General features: G+C 34.2%; 3 protein-coding genes across 3 annotated transcripts; all 3 read right to left on the bottom strand.

Moving 5' to 3' along the window:
• Positions 3,254-4,466, bottom strand: LOC109727460. The gene has a single exon (XM_020257594.1). The coding sequence runs from the start codon at positions 4,164-4,166 to the stop codon at positions 3,645-3,647; it is 522 nt and encodes a 173-aa protein (XP_020113183.1). The 5' UTR covers positions 4,167-4,466; the 3' UTR covers positions 3,254-3,644.
• Positions 10,407-11,221, bottom strand: LOC109727655 (zinc transporter 10-like). Its single transcript, XM_020257824.1, has one exon. It carries the CDS (start codon positions 10,955-10,957, stop codon positions 10,448-10,450), a length of 510 nt encoding a protein of 169 aa, XP_020113413.1. The 5' UTR covers positions 10,958-11,221; the 3' UTR covers positions 10,407-10,447.
• LOC109727193 (tricetin 3',4',5'-O-trimethyltransferase) lies at positions 12,215-17,579 on the bottom strand. Its single transcript, XM_020257178.1, has 4 exons — positions 17,063-17,579; positions 13,510-13,820; positions 13,344-13,408; positions 12,215-12,731 (listed from the first exon to the last, which is right to left on the bottom strand). Exons 1-4 carry the CDS (start codon positions 17,482-17,484, stop codon positions 12,435-12,437), a joined length of 1,095 nt encoding a protein of 364 aa, XP_020112767.1. The 5' UTR covers positions 17,485-17,579; the 3' UTR covers positions 12,215-12,434.

The following is a 19,354-nucleotide window of genomic DNA, read 5'->3' as shown; positions in this document are numbered from 1 at the left end:
GTGTTTGAGATGTTTACATGAGACAGTGCAACTCAATATGTTTCTGTGTGTGACTTTGCCTCTTCATGCGGTCTGGGAAATGTCCTGCTAAAAGCTAAATTTTGCTATTAATGTTCTGTTTTCTATGGGTACTTTTGAAATATTGTTCTATGATAGTGTGTGTCGTAGACTCGTAGTTATTAGCCTAAAAGTGAAAGTTTAGAATTTTTAATTTAAAACTTTTGCTTTTGCTGTAAACTTATAGATTGCGGAACTCTACGCCTTACACTTAGGCGAAGCCAAGTATGGTATCAGTTTGTGATCATGGACTCCCCTAGTAGTTGCCCAAAACAAGTGCGAACTGTGACTCGTTTGGTTTGGTTTTTGCAACAGCTTCTCTATTCCAGTCATACAGTTGGGAACGGGCGTCGACTTTGGTGGAGTTTACTAATGATTTGGGTGTCGAAGTTTTGATTCTCTGAAAATAAATAGAAGATGAAAGAAGAGGGAAAAACAGCTTTTGAACTTGGCAAAGTAAAAACCAATGGTTAGTAGAGAAAATTTTGACTGTAGCAGAATGTTAAAATGAGTTTCTAGTAAGCTTCTAAACCTAAATAATAAAAATTTAAGTTTGAATCTTCTACATTAAAATTGCTTTTTCAAATGATTTTACGCAAACAACACTTGCACATAAACTTTAGATATCTATATCTATACCAAATTAGCATACTCCACATTCACACTCAAAACACCCAATAAAATCCCACTTACTATTCTGCAACTTTTTAAATCTTATTATGCAAATTAACTTCAAGTAACTGTGCTTCAGAGTCAATGGTAAGCCCTTATTTTCCGGGAGAACATTTATACATTCTCACCTCATCTCTTAACCCAATCATTGAGAAATATTATAAAGACCAACAGATCCCAAAATTCTACATTTTTTATATTAGCCCCTTAGCTGTCTCTACAGTAAACATATTTTTATTTTTTTTTCCATCGAATCGTGCAGGCGAAATAAATATAATTTTTTTTTGCATCTTTTTGTAATAATTGATCGTGACTTGGTTCGTCGATAACTCGATCGAAGAGTTTCTGTTAAATTTTTCACTAGAATAGTAGGTCTTATTAGCTGTCACTAATAAACTATCTTCCACTTAACTAACTCATAACAAGATATTTATATCTAGGTCCTTGACCTTTCAGGTAATTTGTATTAACTAACTCATAACAAGATATTTATATCTAGGTCCTTGACCTTTCAGGTAATTTGTATTAACTAACTCATAAAAAGATATTTATATCTTGGTCCTTGACCTTTCAGGTAATTTGTATTAGTCTTTACTGTTGTCTACACCATTTCATACAATTTTTTTGGTCTTTTTCAGAGTAGGAGTGTAATAGTTTTGTCATTTATATTTTATATTTGATAAGTATATCAAATTTATAAGGATAAATTTTTATGAACAAAACAGTGAAATTACCATATATACGCATTTGTGAATTTAACGGTGTAAAACAATCCAAATCTGATAAAATTTTGATAGAATTTTTTTTTTCACTATTTAGAGTAAGATTAATATCTCTGACTTTAAATTCAAGTCTTTTATCGTCATTTTTTATGAGATTTTTATTTTCATCCGTTTATTTTCAGACTACTCGTTTGATAGGTAAATAAAACCAAAAAATTATGAAATTTAGTTTTTAAATATTTTTAATAGTGCAGATCATATCTATCTGAGCCAATCGTTGATTTGGAAGCTGTATCATTAAAAACAATTTCGTAGCATGAAGACCTTCGTGCTACCGATAGTATACCAGCCTAGCTCATATATATATATATATATAGAGAGAGAGAGAGAGAGAGAGAGAGAGAGAGAGAGAGAGAGAGAGAGAGAGAGTGAGTCCGGTTAGAATACTATTGATAGCACAAAGCGTTAAAATTATTTTTCTCATTATATATAAAGTCTTAATAAGTTAAAATTGTTAGTTGATTATTCTTGCATTTACCCCGAAGATGGGTTATGCAAGATATTTAATGATGTAAAAACTAAAACCTTGGAAATTTATATTAAAAAATAAATAGAAATAGGCGTTTCTGATATTATCTAAAGAGCCAGGGTTCTATATGTAAATTAATCTTAACTTATCAAGCACTTTTTCCGATGCAAGAGGAGACTAATGGGCACAAGAATCGAATGTGATCTCCTTCCCTGGGCAAAGCCTTTAGTATAAATACATATAATATAACTTTATTTTTTTTTATTTAATACGTATGTATGTATATAGTTTTCACGAGAACATGCGATACGTATATTGGTAGGTATAGGTTTATTTTGTTATAAATTAATTAAAGAGGGGTGAGCTACGAATAGGCTCCAAGCATGATTGTCTTTAAGTTTATTCAAAATAAACTGGATCATAAAAAAAATAGCGAGCTTAAGTTTTCAGGAACAAATAATTAATTGGTTCATGATATTGGATCAGAAGATTCAGAGTTCAAATATATTTAAGCTTCTAATATTCTCAACGTATTTATATAGTTAGACTTTATGTCAATATCTGTTTCTTTTGCTTTCTCTTTTTGATTTTTAAAAATTCATAATTTACCCTCTTAAAATTTTGAGTCAATGTATTAACTTCTGACAATCAGGTTTTTATTACTGTTTCCTTTATTTCTTATAATTTATACTAAAACTATTCTTAAAAAAATAGAATTAATTATATTAAAAATTTTATGGTATTGAAATATTCTTCAAGTTTGGCTTGTAGTAATCTTACCATTATCTCTAAACATCATGATTAAGCATCTAGCTTTGAGCACCAAACATTTGTTGTTGGACTCGAGGACAAATTAATTGAAGTTTGAGGGGAAAAAAAAATTGGAATCATCTTAAGATACATTCAATCCTTAGTCCTGATGTTTCTTTAATAATGAATCACTCAAATGGTGTTTAATTATTTTTTGTAATGTTAAAAAAGAACAAAAGCACAAAAGAGCAAATTGATTTTTTGATTTCTTTGTTTGGTTACTAACATTCTATTAATTTAGGAGTGGCAATTAGCAAATAAAGGCCATGATAAAAGGATTTGACTAATGTAGACTCAAAAAACAAAAAGCAAAATTTTTTTAAAAAATATTAGATTGGTCTTTTCATGTATTTCTTTCTATCATTAATTTCACTCTATTATATTTTATGTTAGAGCATAAAAAGTGTTTTTGTCTAAAATATGGTAAAAACAGATAAAAAAAATTAAAGATTAAAGAGAAAAATAAAAGATAAAGCACAACTTTATATTCACCTTTATACAACCTAGAAGAGCAAAAAGTACACCCCATATGATTTACAAACCCTTCTCTCTTCTCCTCGAGCCCATTAATATATTTCTCTCTACCCAAGGAAAATATCATCATGATATATAATATACAAAAATCTCAACAATTTCCACTCATTTCCAGAGTTAAAGGGGGAAAGAATATATATATATATTACATGCATGGATTTCATTTTAAAAAAAGCCAATAATCACAGAAATTAAGAGAAATATTACCCATGCATTAATACATGATTAGCCAACTCCCCGAAAACCCCCTCCTCCTCTCCAACTATTTGCAAGGATAAAATTTCGCGCGGCGTAGCGACAAGCCCCGTCGAAAAATAACGCTAAACATCCTCGCAAATGCTCTCGAGGTGCGGCCGCCACACCGCGACCCGAGCCCCGCTCCGTCGCCTCCTCGGCCCCCCGGAGTGCTTCTCCGACATTACTTCCGCCAGGTAACGATTATGACTCTCGTCGTCGCTCATCGATGCTGACTTTTTCGATTGCTGCTGCTGCTGCTGCTGCTGCTGCTGCTGTTGCTGTTGCTGATTTATTTTCTGTGCGCACTTCTTCTTTCTCTCCGCGATCGACGATACAGACGTCGACGTCGCGGGGATCAGAAAGTAGATGTCGCCGCGCCTGAGCTCGGACTCGGGCGACACGATGAGGATCCACCGCGCGCCGCCGCCGCCGGCCTGCGAGCACGGCTTGCTGAGCACGTGGTTCGGGTTCGCGGCGAGCACCTCGGCGGCGGCGATCGGGCGACTATACTCGTCCACGTGGCCGCTGAGGTGGACCACTCGGATCACGTCGAGGGCCCCGCAGGGCAACACACAAGCTAAACAGCATCTAAGACTATTCCCCATCAATTCCCTCCCCTCCTATTTCTCTGTGTCTCTAGCTCTAACGCATAATTTGGGTCTTTTTTTTTTTCTCGTCGATGTATAAGATGGTGGTTTATATAGTAAATTGAAGGGCCATGTTAGTAAAAGGACAAATGAGGGGTTGCTTCAATTAGGTGTGAGTACTCTACTTTGAATCATTTCATTCATATAGTAAGTGATAGATTATAATAAATAAGGGGTATCAAAAGATGGGGCTATTGTACATGTTTAAGGACATTACCAATGTACTAATTAAAGGACAAGGGCTCCACCCCCCCCATGTGCACTAGAATTGTTTTTAAGCTTTTCACAATTTTTGGTATTTATAAAAAGATGTGAGAATTGTACTATTTGCTGGCTTGCTACTAACATATTTTAGAGAAAATTACTTGCTAAGCTGGGTGATGATATATATTAGCATAATTGACTTAATAGATGTGTAATAATGCATCTACAAATCTATTTTTTGTAGGTTCTTTGATAAAAAAAGTTATGCAAAAATATATTTAATACACCTGTTCATGTGCACAATAAATATATATAACAAACTCATGGACTTGACAAATAAGATAAGAGTAAAAAATATGCGTGCTAAAAATAATTATGCCTAATGTATCTGAGTAAAAACTTAATGATTGGTATTCAGAGTTCCAAGTTTGAAGCCGAATTGTTTTACATTTCTAGCTGAATTCAAAATTTCTGATGAACAATGAGGGTAGTTGGGTAAATCATTCTTTCAAAAATAAACTATGCATGCTTAAGATTAATTAAACCCACGAGTTTAGAATTATCTATAATTAATATCACATTATTTGACGTCCCTGATTAATCAGTAGTTTCTTAGCCTCTCTTCTTGGGACAATTTTCCTAATCCAAGTCTAAAAGTTCTCATTAGAGTGACAAGCCAAAATAAATTTTTTAGCTCCATAAGAGAAGCGTTATAATTTACTGTTTTTATACTTTCCATTACAGCGAAAAGCTATTTGGCGACTAAGTGAAAATATATAATAGCGTGTATTGTAACAGCTCTACTCGAACGATAATTCTGCAATATTCCAACTTACCTACGTGTATACTTTGGACTTGATTTTGATGCTTTTTATCTTAAAAGGAACAACCATTTGATCCAATTAATGTCGATTAATAATTAGGTCAATGCCAAATTTCCACATCAATGGCCAAATTTCCACATCAATGCCCCACAATGTTTCCTTTCTTTTTCCCTTTTTTTGTTTTTTTGCTTTTTGTTTTTTGTTAATTCTTTTTGAGAGGATGCTCCCCAATGTTTTCAAATCTTAAAACATGACAAACCCCACATATTCCAATGAATTAATTGAGTTCATCAATTAATCAATATATGCTCTTGTTATCTTATAAAGCTAAAAAATATAAATAAATATAAAATTTTCTTCCAATTATGAACAATAGGGTGAATATAATTACGTTTATGTTGCCTTTTGTATTTGTTAGGATGGGAAAAAAACAAAAACATTATGTGGCTATATATATATTTATAGATTAGAGCTACTATATTTTTATAAGTATAGATCTCTTTGTACACATAAATTTTCGGTCATTAGATGAATAGATGTATGGTATTCTTTTAGGATGATAGAGACCTTCAATTCGTCCTATCAAATCGTTTTTGATGATAGAGATCCAGAATCGATAATCTGAACAATTGAAGTTGATCCGGAGTATTTGAATTGTCTAGGAACTAAATTTTATAAATTTTCAAATTTATTTATATAGTGATCAAAAGATAACAAAATTGACAGTTTTTTACGATTTATATGAGTCATTTGCTTGTTTAACGGTGTAGAGTAATCCAAACCGATTGAATTTTTGATAGAAAATTTTTTATACTCTTTACATAATGTTTAATAACTCTGATCATAAATTTAGAAAATCCAATCTCTGTTTTTAGAAGGTCATTTGTTTTTGGCCGTTCATTTTCGACTTTTCGATGGATTTGATAATCATTTTTTAAAATTACAAAATTTGGTTTCTAAATATTTTCTACTAGTTCAGATTAATTCAACGATACTGATTATCAATTTGAAATTCTGATTATTCAAAATGAGTTGAAAGGACAAAGGCTTTATAGTCGTGGTACTCACACACACACACGCTCACTCTCTCTCTCTCTCTCTCTCTCTCTATATATATATATATATATGAGCAAAATGACTGGATAATTACTAACTTCAAAGTACACATCAGATTACTGTAATCACATCTAATTCCAAAATGTTCAACACCTCCTCGCAGCCGTCCGATCGCCATCCGACGGTCGATAAGCGAGAGACAACTCTTACTAACAGCCACCCCTGTTTTGAGGCTTAGTTTGGACCCCTTCTTTGTAGCCATTAAGCTTAGGGTCAATTTTAATATCACCCAAAACTTAGCTCTTTGTGATATCCAAAGTAGATTTATTCTTATATATATACAGTGGTGGACTAATACGTGTGACATGCTTTAAAATTCGTTCTTATTCTAATTAACAACATGGACAGATGTTCATTAAAAGCCTATCCATAGTGTTAAATTTATTTTTGGATAAATTATTTCGATAGCTGTGTTGTATTACGCGTGTGATCCAATTATTATTAGCTGTTTTTTTTTTAATAAATAATATAGCCTAGTGATTTCTAATAATTGTGCATTAGTCAATGTCACATAGGTTTAGGTAGAGCTATGATCGAGAGTTTGATTACTATAACAAACAATGTTACTTAATTTTTAAACGCGAATAATTGCTGATAATTTGGCTTTGCGAAAAAATTTTATCGCATTATTTTCTTGTTTTTTCTTTTTTTTCCTAAAAAATATATTGTATGATTTTCATTCGTATAGTTTATTTATTTTGAAATATCATTTCTTTTAAGAAGTAATTAGGCGCGAAAAAGTAAATAAATTTAACTCTACACCAACTACCTTTGAATAATTTGAAATAATTACACCTATCTTTTTTTTTTTATTATTCTCCATAGGAGAATAAAAAAAAAATTACATGCTAGGGCACTGCATGCTAATAAAGAATCTATAAGATGTTGAGAGGTACAATTACGTTATAAATGTGAACAATATTTTGAAACGTGACATATTATTAATTAATTTGTTTTTACAATAACATCGAATATGATGATCATATGATTTTATTATATATTTAAGAGGTTTTCAACTTAGAAAAATTTAAAATATATATACTTATACTTTTGACCCATTTTTTTTAAAAAAAAAAACACAAGTTTTTTATTCAATAGAATGTGTAAGCAAATTAATGATGAAGAACCCACACAAGGTTTTATACCAACATTTTTTGCCAGTAAATATGAAATTTACAACAACAAAATATATATATATATATATATATATATATATATATATATTATACCTGACAATATGTTTTTTAATTAATTATTATTTCTCATATAAATGGCACGAATCTTAAAGCGTCCTAGAAGGCAGATCGGACGGTGTAATGCGGGCGCTCGTTCCGACCAATTTTTTTTTTTTACTTATTTTCAAAAAATACACGAAATTGCCACGGGTTCGGGCGCGCCGACCTGATTGAGCACGATTCGTCGTCTTCTTCCGACCGTTCCCCACCTCATCCGACGGTTAGGAGCAGCCCCGGCCCACCCAATGGCTGTGGACCAAGTCTACGGGGGCTAAGCGACAAAAGCAAAATTAATATTAGAGGCGCATTATTATACTTATATATATTTATAATTATAACCTTGATGGTGGTTAGCCAATAATTATTTTCTTTTTTATTAAATCCAGCTCTCATTTATTATTTCAAATTAATTTTAATTTTTTTTTTCTCCCTATATTTAATTCGTTGTATCTTTTTGTTTGCTTCTACATGAATTATATCTGGTGGGGCCCATGAAGACGAGTGGAGAGTGCATTGAATTGATAAAAAAGTTTATTAGCATGTAAAAGAGTGTTCCAATCCACTAATTTTAGCTTAGTAATAATTTATACGTATTTTGATCTTTTAAAAAAGTAGTAGTAAAACATTTGACAAATTAGTGCCAGTTTCGTCTGGCAAATTACTACGATTTGTAGTGATAAGGCACGACAGATGTGCGAAATTTAACCAGATATAAAAAGTCGACCATTTTTTTTTTTTCAACACTCAATTGTCTTTTTTTTTCCTTTTTTTTTTTTTTTGAGAAAGAGGTAGTAAGCTACATGCTTCATTCATTAAGCGAAATGAATTTAGCGTACATGATGAAGACAGCTAAGGTCTCCTAGATGAACTGAAAAAAAGAAGAAAGACAGTACAGGTTAGTAGACAAAAAGGACTCAGACGCGAGCGAGCCAAGAAAACTGTGAAAAGATGGCCAGAAGTAAGTAACAGTCATGAGTCAAGCACTCCAGTCCATGCTTTCATCAATGAGGTAACACGTCCAATAGCACGGGTAGCATTGGGAGACTCCTCGCCGAAGATGATCTTGTTGCGTTCCGTCCAGACTACCCACCAGATTGCTGCCAATCATGTGAGCCTTATCGATCTCTGCCCGGCATTTGGGGATTCGGCAGTCTCAGACCATAGCTGCATAACGTCCCCCCTGACTAGTTCACTAATACCCGAGCCTTCCACCCTAAATTGAAGGTATCTGATGAAGACGCAGTCCCTGAATAGGTGATCGCAATTCTCAGGTGCGACTGCACAGAAAATGCAGTACTCGTCCACCTGGCAGCCTCTGCGTATCAATCTGTCTGCAGTAAGTAATCTCTTGCGTAGTAGGATCCAGATGAAGATTTTGATTTTGACTAGAATTTTTAATCTCCACAGCTTGTCGGTGGTTTGGATCTCTCTGGCCCGCGTCAGTAAAGAAGCCGTAGAGGGATTTCACAGTGAATAGTTGATTGGAAGTCCATCGCCACTGTAATAAATCCGGTGAATCGGTCGGGCAATACTGTTGTCATATTATTGAAATATTAACTGTTTGATAGGATCATATTAATTTTTTGGGCTTTGTATGAAACATTTCCAAGAAAAACGGCCCGGGTTACACCGAAATCTACACTAGTCCAATCTAGCTATAAATTGGCTCAAGTTTATTTGATAAATAAATTGAGCTTGACCTTTAAAAACATAAATATGAGCTATTAAGTGCGATAATTTTAAATTTCTATTTTATTTTGGGAAAAAAAGAAAATAAATATAACTCAAAATCAACAATTTTTTTTAAAAAAAAACTTTTGTTAATCACAGTTTATAATGGACCAGGTCCAGGTAAAAATTTCTTAATGGGCCCAATGGGCCTATTGGGCCTAATTCCCCATCACTCGCCGGTATTGAAACCGCCACGAGCAGGTGAGCACCAGTTAATGCGCGGTAGGACAATGAAATTATTATTACCTGCACCCGGTTCATCTGAAATCATGTGCACCGCAAATACCACCACCTTCCACACTCTTCTCCGAATTTGTACATTTTAGAAAGGGGCAATTGCCTATATACCCTTGAAAAGTTCCCGGTTTTCTTATATACCCCTCTTAGAAGGCTAATATTGAAAATACCCTTCTTATGTTCCAAGTCTTTCTAATATACCCCTGGAGTTAAGCTCCGTTAGTGAACTACCGTTATCTCTGTAAAATTACCATTTTGCCCATTCCAATATACCCTTCTACCGTAACTAACTTTTCTTATATACCCTTTATATAGCAAATATTTTTCTTATTTGCCCTTCAAATATAAATTAATTAATTAAGCACGTCGAGATCGATCGCAGTTAAACCAACTTTGGTAGCTGGAGGCATAGTTAGTTAATTCGGATTCGGCAAAAATTCGGTAGGGATATAATTCGGATAAAATTCGTCTTTTAATTTTTAAATTCGTTGAAAAATACGGCTAAAAAACGGATTCGGCAGTTATTCGGATACGTGATTTATACAGGTATTATACGTTCTCACCAATTAAAAATTCGGGATCAAATATAGTTTTTATATATAATTTTTAAAAATTCAGTATTATACTATATATATTATTTTTATAATATTTAATAATAGATTAAATATATTTAAAATTATAATAAACTTATATTAATAATATATAAGAGTTATATATTTAAAAATATTAATAAATAATTACAAATTTATAAATAAAATATTATATAATAATATTTCTATATAAAAATAAAATATTATATGAATAAATCTATTAGTTATTATTATTATTATTATCATCAAAAAACACGAAAGTTGATTTACAGGAACATAGTTATTAAATAATTAAGCGCTAATTACTTAATAATTGTCATTAGTGACAGGATGATATGTACAGCTAATAGGGGTGGTTTAGACTTTAGATCGAGCACCTGGGAGGCGACGATGTGGCGCACGTGCAAGGAGACCTGGCCCTTGTCCCCATCCTCGTGCGCGTGCCTGTGCGCGTGGCCGTGGGCGTGGCCGTGGTGGTGGTGGCTGTGGCCGTGTGCCGCCGCGTGCGCGCGCATCCTGACGATGTGCACCGCGTTGCCGCCCTTGGCGGAGCCCTCGTCCTCGTCCTCGTCCACGGGTGGCTCCAGCGCCGCCGTGGTGATGGAGCGCCCCTCGTCGTCCTCTGCCGTGGCGTCGGTCTCGGCGGTGGCGGCAGCGCGGTGCTTGTGCTCGTAGAACTGGGTGGCGAGGAAGTCGAGGACGAGGGTGGCGAGGGCGGCGGCCATGGCGACGAAGCCGGAGAAGGGGAAGGAGCGACAGGGGAAGCGGAGGAGGCAGGGGTCAGTGAGCGCGGCCTTGACGTCGTAGAGCATGTGGATGAAGCCCGTGGCGAGGATGATGCCTGCGGCGAAGGTCTTGGCGAGGGCGAAGAACCCGCTCTCCGTGCTCAGGAGGCGCCGCCGCTTCCGCCCCGCCGGCAGCGGGAGCCGGCGACATGGAGGCGGAGGAGTCGGCGATCAAGTTGGGACTTTGGGAGAGAAAGAGGATAACTTAAGGAATTGGCATAATAAGTTAGGGGTAAAATAGGTATTTTATATAGGTTTTAACTCTAGTATACATTTAACTCATGTTTAACCCGAGTTAAACTAACAGGGGATAACTGCGGGGGTATTTTGGAATAACGGTGGAACATATGAGGGGCATTTTAGAAAGAAAAAAAAAGTAGGGGTAGATCGGATATTTCCGAACGCATGAGGGGTATATAGGCAATTATCCCTTCTATATATATATTATAAACACATCTAAATAGGCTTTGAAAGATATATGCATTTTCCTACCCCCATAAATTTTAATATCATTGCTCTAAATTAAAATATTTATCACAATGTCCTTTATTTAGATTTTTAGATGTTAAGTTTTAAATTTTATTTGTTATTAAAATATATAAGGTTGGTTTCGGATTCGATGTTTGCAAAATCCAATTATATCCGACCCATTGACATCCCTACACATGATTTGTTAGGACTTACTTGTTTCATCAAAGATGAAGTTTATATTTAAGTAGATTTTTGGATGAGCTAAAATTCAAATAAAAACTACTATTTTTTTGCTGTTTGTTTGTATAGCTAAAGTTAACACAATTTTACTATATATTCGACAGAAAATGAATAACATAAAAGTTAAAAATATAAGAAGTGATCGGTTAATATTTTATTATTTTTCCTCATTTTTTTCTCCCTAATTGATTCCAGTGGAGAATGCTCCAAAGCCAATTACAATATTTTAGAGAATTCTAATTTTAACCAAAAATAAAGTTATAATAAACCAAACAACAACAAAAAGCAGGCATTTGCAGTTAAAAGCTTCTCTTCTCTACCTTTCACTTCTCTATCTCCACTTTCAATAAAACAAACAAACACCGGCCGTCCCTAAAGCAAGTGGCAAAAAGTTTGGTGGTTGGTATCCGAGACCCATGTTCGAAATCTAGTTGATTCACATTTCCAACTAAGTTTATTTCTAAATAAAATAAACGAAGTGATAGCGTGCTACCTATCTCTCAAAAAAAAAAACAAAAAAAAAAACAAACAAACAAACAAACAAACCTAAATGTGTATGTGAGAGAGAGAGAGTTCTACAAAAGGAAACAAGGCAGTATTTATAAAATAAAGATCATTTAGGAGTACTCTTATACATTTTTATCATAGTATAGGAACACAATTAGAACACCACCACCACTTAACAAACCAACAACCAAGCAATAATAACACATAGAACCAAGGATCAGCTCACAATTCAAATCTCATCCCTCTCCTCCTCCTCCTCTTCCCTCTTATCTCTCTCTCCCTCTCTCTACTTGGTGAATTCAATAGCCCATGAATTCGCGTACACGTAAAGCGGTTTGAACCCCGCGAAGCCGGCCTCCTTGGAGAGCGCCTCGAACTCCTTCTCGGTCCGCTCCTTCCCACCGGGGTTGTGCGCCAACATGATCATGTCGACGTGGAACACGCCCTGCGCGCTCGGGGTCGCCTCGGGGGTCACGGGGAGGATGGACTCCACAATGATCACCTTCCCGTTCTCCGGCAGCGCCTTCCAGCAGTTCTTCAGTATCTTCACGCAGTGCTCGTCGCTCCAGTCGTGCATAATCCACTGCAGAGAACAAAATAAACTCTTATTGCGGAAAAATCAATTTCCAAATGCGCAAACTTTTCTAGGTTACAACCTAAATCCTGTGAAATATCATATATGTAACAAACCAATAGTTCCACATCAGATAAAAAAATGATTCTAATCGAATTATAAAAGGCTTTGCACTCCTATAATAATAACCGGTATTAAGCATTTTGGGCCGAACGAGTTATTATTGCTAGCGGGTCAGGTCGTTACAATGTATATATGAGCGTGGTTTGTTTGGACCATAACTACTTTTGGTGTATAAATTACTTCACTAATTCTTCTAATACTATGGTTTGGGCCGAGAAACTTTTAGGTTGGGCTTATGTCCAGCTTGTCCCACTCTCGGAAAAACTATTTAGAGCCCGTTTGGTATTGAAACTCGTTTAACGTTACTACTAAGTAAAATAGAGTTGGGACGAAAACATATAAAGATATGCCTCTTCTTTTCGATGGAATCGTAAAAAATATATTACAACTCACTGCGATATGTGAAACGTGATATTACATGTGAAAAACAAAAATTTCTTTGAATTTTTATTATAATTTGTAATATAATTGATGATAGAGTGTTAGTTAGAGGTTCACCTTCATCAAAATGGCATCACCACTAGGCACACTAGCAAACATGTCTCCACCAACATGCTCCACTCCTATATCAAAGCCCGCATTGTCAATTTTATCCGAAAGATCGACCTGATAGAGAACAAACAGTTCGAGAATAGTCGTGAACAAAATTTAAGACATTTCGTACCAGGGAAGGGAGGGGCTTCGGAGATGACGTGGGGAAGATCATAGTTGATGCCCTTGATGTTGGGGTACTTGGAGGTGATCATGTAGAGCGTGGCCCCGATGCCGCCCCCAACGTCGACGAGCGTGTTGACGCCGTCGAACCCGTTGTAGAGCTCGAGAAGCTTCTTGGTGATTATGATGGAGTGGTTCTTCATGCCCTCATTGAACACCTTGTTGAACCGCGGGTCCGTGCCGTGGTACTCGAACGCCGTCATGCCGTAGGCCTTGTTGAATGGGATCCCCCCCTCCAACACCGCATCCTTCAAGTAGTACCTAACATATACATTACAAAAAACACAAATTACACAAACGAAACATCGATTTAAGACCACAATTTGGTTTACGACCAAACGATTCGATGCTCAATAGAACACCTCAAACAGTTGTTGAGTCATAATCTCATATTTACAATGAGAAATTAACCCTTAAAAACTATATATTCAAACTCATAATTCCACTAATTTGTTTACTACATACATTAAACTTCAAAGACTAATTGTATAAATTTCATTTGTTTATTCCTTCGGAAACATTTCGTAAAGTAAAATGTGCATGTTTTAAGTAACAAGATGTTGTGGGCATCTTCTACATGATTCTATAGATTTGCAAAGAGCCAAAATACAAGTCCTTAATTACGCGTTCCGCGTAAATGATTTGTCACACATTGCCCCACCCACCTCAACTATTTAATTATATACCACAACCAACACCTTGCGTGTGACGATTTTTCTAGTGTTCTCTAAAGAAATGTGGTGCCCACATCAAAGCACCCAATTAGGTTTTCCAATGTAGGGTAAAAGAAATAAACTTATGAGATTGATGGGGCCTTGATCATTTTAGTAAGGGGATCTTCGTCCGTGTTGCTTTAAGATTGAAGCTAGCTAGCTAGTGAACTGATCGACAGTAATAATCTCTGTCTCACCGTAGTTCTTTGTTTGGATGTCAGAAAAAATTATCCGATAATAACTTACTCAAATAAGAAAATTTTCTTTCATTCTTAAACTTTTGTTTTTCGAAAGGTCTTGGCATCGCATAATTTAGTCGGAGCATGATTCACCTTTATACAAGGTGATTTTTTCTTATTCCAAAAAAATCACTTAAAAATTGAGTATGATATTTGTTCTAAACATTCGAGCACACTTCAATCAAATACTACATGTTTTTTTAAGTAAATCGAAGAATATATATGCGGAATAAGATGTTCATACATCTAAAAAAGGGTCATAATATTAATCTATGAAAACTAAACCAAAGGGCAAAATATATAGTTTCCTCTTGTGAAATAACAAAGTTAACTCTATGAATATATGTACTATTTCCTCGTGAAGAATATCTTAAGAAGAGTATTTTTTGGAGGCATAGAATATTTACTAGGATTTTAGCTATTGACTAAATAGCTTAGTTTCAACTCTACTTAAACAAATTATTAGCTACAACGTTTATAAAATTAACACAATAGAAAAAAAAAAAAAGACATTAATTGTCGATATTGATCAACATCTACTCTTAAGTCTCTAAAGGTAAACCTAAATTCGACATCAACATTCAATGAAGTAACATAGATATTTCTTGCTCATGACAAAAGAAAAATCTAAGTAACATCGTTATCAAGCAGCTCGTGACTACATGTAGACCACACACACATATATACATATGCTTCTAAAAACTTCTAAATAATCCTCGACTTGTCGATCACTTTGTCTATAAATGATACGACAAAATAGATATAGTAGTACCGAACAGTGGACGGAATTATTTCAAAGTGTCCAAATCACGAAAACTTCTTACGACCCTCGTTGTAAGAACCATCGAATGGTGGATAAAAAGAGATCCATCAAGTCCGAATTAGAAACACGATCGTTGGAAATTTCGTTGAACATGTGCGTGGCTCCGCTAGATGTATCAATACAAAAACAAAAGGTTATGTAGGACCTTACCCGATCTATATATAGTGCATTTTTAAAATGGGTAATCATACATTTTATTTCGACTTTTCTAACATTTTTTGCAAGGAATATTTCTAATTTGGTCAAAATTTAAATTGTTAGAAATACAATAGATCCATATACGTATAGCTAAATATAGTTTTGCTACTTAACCTCGTGATACTTTGATCGTCAAAATTTAATCTTTATGTTGATGTATCATACAACATCTTAATGTTTGTCACACCATGGATCACAATCTGGTTAACTAAATTGAATTATGAGATTTAATTATAATAATAATTTACAAAAATTTGAGTAAAAAATTATAATAAATTAAAATTAAAAAAACAAAAACATCAATGTATCGTAAGGTGGACCAAAACCCACCACCAAAAGTGAGATTCCCTAACATCCGAAACTAATAATGTTGATTTTGATGCGTAACACGTCACACTTCTATATAAATTATTATTATTAGTTATCACAAAGCGACAAAGTCCTTTCTCTTAACTTATTATTGTTATAATTATTATTATTATTATTATCTCTTTTTTAAGGGTAATAAAACAAATTAAGTTTATTATTATTATTATTGCTTGAGTGGGTAAAAATGGTGTGAATATATTTGAAAAGGATGTAACGTAGCATGCCAATTATTATATGCGTCGACTAAAATTAATGCTATATAATTTATAAATCAACACATCAGTGGTAAAATTAAGATATAAATACTTATAACAACCTGTCAACATCAGCAGTAAAATTATATAAATATATATTTTATATTTCTACCTCAGTTTATTTTTTTTTAAAAAAATCTAGTTAAAATACACAAAAATATTTATATAAATATATATTTTTTTATTCTCTTCTCTCCCCTTTTGTTTCACAACCCTTTTGTTTCACAAATATTTTAAAAGATTACGACATTAGCAGTAAAGAGCGAAATTAAATTACTCTTTAAATAATTTTTTAAAATACTTTTATTATTTTAAAGAGTACTTTTGATATAAATTATATCAATTTATATAAAAAATAGACGAAATAACTACGAAACTTTGAAAAATAAAAAATAAAAAAATTGATATTTATGGTAGAGTTTTTGTGTGTATATATAGTAATCTAATAATAATTTGTCAACAAAAAAGAATAAATTTATTTCATTATACTACCAATAGTTTCAAACGCTTAGATGAAAAAATATACACTTAAGATACCCACTATTCTTTTTGTTCTATTTATTCCAACCAAAAACTATTTTATCTATATTGGGACTAAACCCAATTCTCAACCAAATACAAAATTACTCTAACTCCACCTTAATCCCGAACTTAACTTTATTCCTAAAATAACAAATTTTTACTTAACCCCTCGTGGCTTAGGGTTGAGTAGGTGGTTGGTTGAATAGTATAATTTAACGAGAGAAAATGATAAAATAATAATATATATAACGGTAGAAAATTCAATAGTATCAAGAGTTTTAGCACTATTGATCGGGACTATATATATATATATATATATATATATATATATATATATATAGAAAAAAAAATAAAAAAAAGGGAAAAAGACAAAAAGAAAAAGTACCAGCTCTCCATGAGGACCTTGTCCTGGTTCATGAGGGCGAGGGGGGCCATGGAGACGCCGTCGTCGTTGGGCGTGAGCCACTTGCAGACGGGGCCGGGGCCGTAGCGGCGGTCGAGGCGGCCGTCGGGGCCGGGGCGGACGGCGCAGGCGACGACGTTGTAGCTGGCGAGCAGGCGCAGCATCCGGTCCACCATGTCGGCCGCGCCCGGGTTCTTGCAGCCCGGCAGCTGCGCCGCCACCTCCGCCGCCGACACGAACCTCGCCCGCTCCGTCCCCGCCCTGCTCACGATCCCCAGCAGGTCCAGCTCCAGCGCCGCCTTCAGCGTCATCGGCAGGATCGACGCGCTCACCAGCTGCATCGCGTACATGCACGCCGCCTCCTCCTCGTCCGCCACGTGCACCATCCCCGCCGTCGACCCCATCAGAAAATTCAGAATTAAATACACTTCTCCGCCTCCCCCTTCCCTTTGTTAGAGCGAGAGATTGGAGTGGAACAGTGGTGGTGGTGGTGGTGGTGGTGGATCGGGGGAGGGGATTTATAATTGGCGTGGGTTCACCTACCACCCCCACTAATGAGTGTGAGGGGTCTACTTCTCTTTTTTTTTTATTCTTTTTTTTTTTTTTTAGGTAAACTTCATATACCATCCTTGTGGTTTCGCACTTTCTCACTTTAGTATCTTTTGGTTTAAAATATATCGAGTTAGTATTATGTGATTTCATTTTTATCTTTTCGTCACATTTTTCGTTAACATTTCGTTAAATTGTATACGAAAAACTTCAGATACCTTAACTAGATTTATCGAATATTCACTTTAGTACTCTTTAGTTTTAACTTTGTCGCTGATTTAACGAAAAATATTAGTGGAATCGATAATAAAAAGATAAAAATGAAATCGCAGGATACTAATTTGATATACTTTAAACCATAGGGTACTAAAATGAGAAAGTGTGAAACCACAGGAATAATATTTGAAGTTTTTTCTTTTTTTTTCTTTTGAATAAAATCATATATTACTATTATGCGATGGGCTAGTATACTATTAATAGTATTTGTCACATTTGGCTATCAAGTTTTTATAATATTTACCAACCGTCCTTAAAGCAAGTAGCAAAGGGCTTGGCGGTTGGTACCTGAGACCCAAGTTCGAATCCTAATTGATTCACATTTCTAACTAAGTTTATTTCTAAATGAAATAAACGAAGCAGGTAGCGTGCTACCTATCTCTCAAAAAAAAAGTTTTTATAATCTTTGGATTAATTTTTTTGATTATTTCTAATCATTGAATTAAATATTATAATCTAGTGGAGACCACTCTCAATCCTAAGAGGCTAATATCATTCTAATCCTATAATTTCTCATTCAAAAATTAAAAATTTAATAATAAAAAAAATCAAATACTATCGATAGTATTCATTCTCAACTCTTACGATTACTACTAACTTTACATCCCATCTCTACTGAAAATTCCGTGGGTTGCGGAGGTGAAAATAATATCCGCTAAAACAACCCGCATGGAAATCAAAATAGTTAGGTCATAGTTAGGTCAAATATATTATACTAGCGTAGACTATAATCGATGCATCTAATTTGATCAAACAAAGAAATCAGAATACTAATCGCTATGAAGCAATCTCAGCGAAATTTGATGGGCTATTTTGAATTTATCATCCGAATTTTTTAATTTACTTGATTTGAATTGGTCGGTGATATTTCGATTTTAGAATATAAGCTTATTATATACTTATTGTAATAAATACTACGTATCAAAAATTATTAAAATATTTATTTTACTATAAAATTAATTACCATGTTACTCCTGATTGTACACTTCATTAATTGTCATTTTAAATGACATAATAATAGAATTACTTTGAAGTACGTCAGTGTGGTATGAGTATGACTGTTATAAAAAATATACTATTTTTTTTTCTACTTAATTAGAGGCCATTTTGACTCAATTATTTATTAATTGATCTAACTTTATTTATTATAAAGTATCTAAAAATATTTTTTTATAACTTTTAATAAATTTGATGTACTTCTCAATATATTTTAATTAAAATTATTTCTTTTTTTAAAAAAAAATTAACTGTTCAAAAAGTGTCAACCTGCTGAAAAGGAGATTAGAGGGGCTACTCTAGGATGAACTATACTTGAGGGGGTCTCCATGCATTTTTATTTTTATTTTTATTTTTTGTTTTGGAAAATAAATAAATTTGCAAATTGTAGGTGATGATGTGCATGTTTCACCAATTGTATATGTCTTAGTTTTTATCCATTTTTTTGCTACT

This window comes from Ananas comosus, linkage group 22 (genome assembly GCF_001540865.1).
Source record: "Ananas comosus cultivar F153 linkage group 22, ASM154086v1, whole genome shotgun sequence".
Classification (NCBI taxonomy): domain Eukaryota; kingdom Viridiplantae; phylum Streptophyta; class Magnoliopsida; order Poales; family Bromeliaceae; genus Ananas; species Ananas comosus.
Note: the sequence above shows the minus strand (reverse complement) of the source record. Positions and strands in the feature narration are given on the sequence as shown.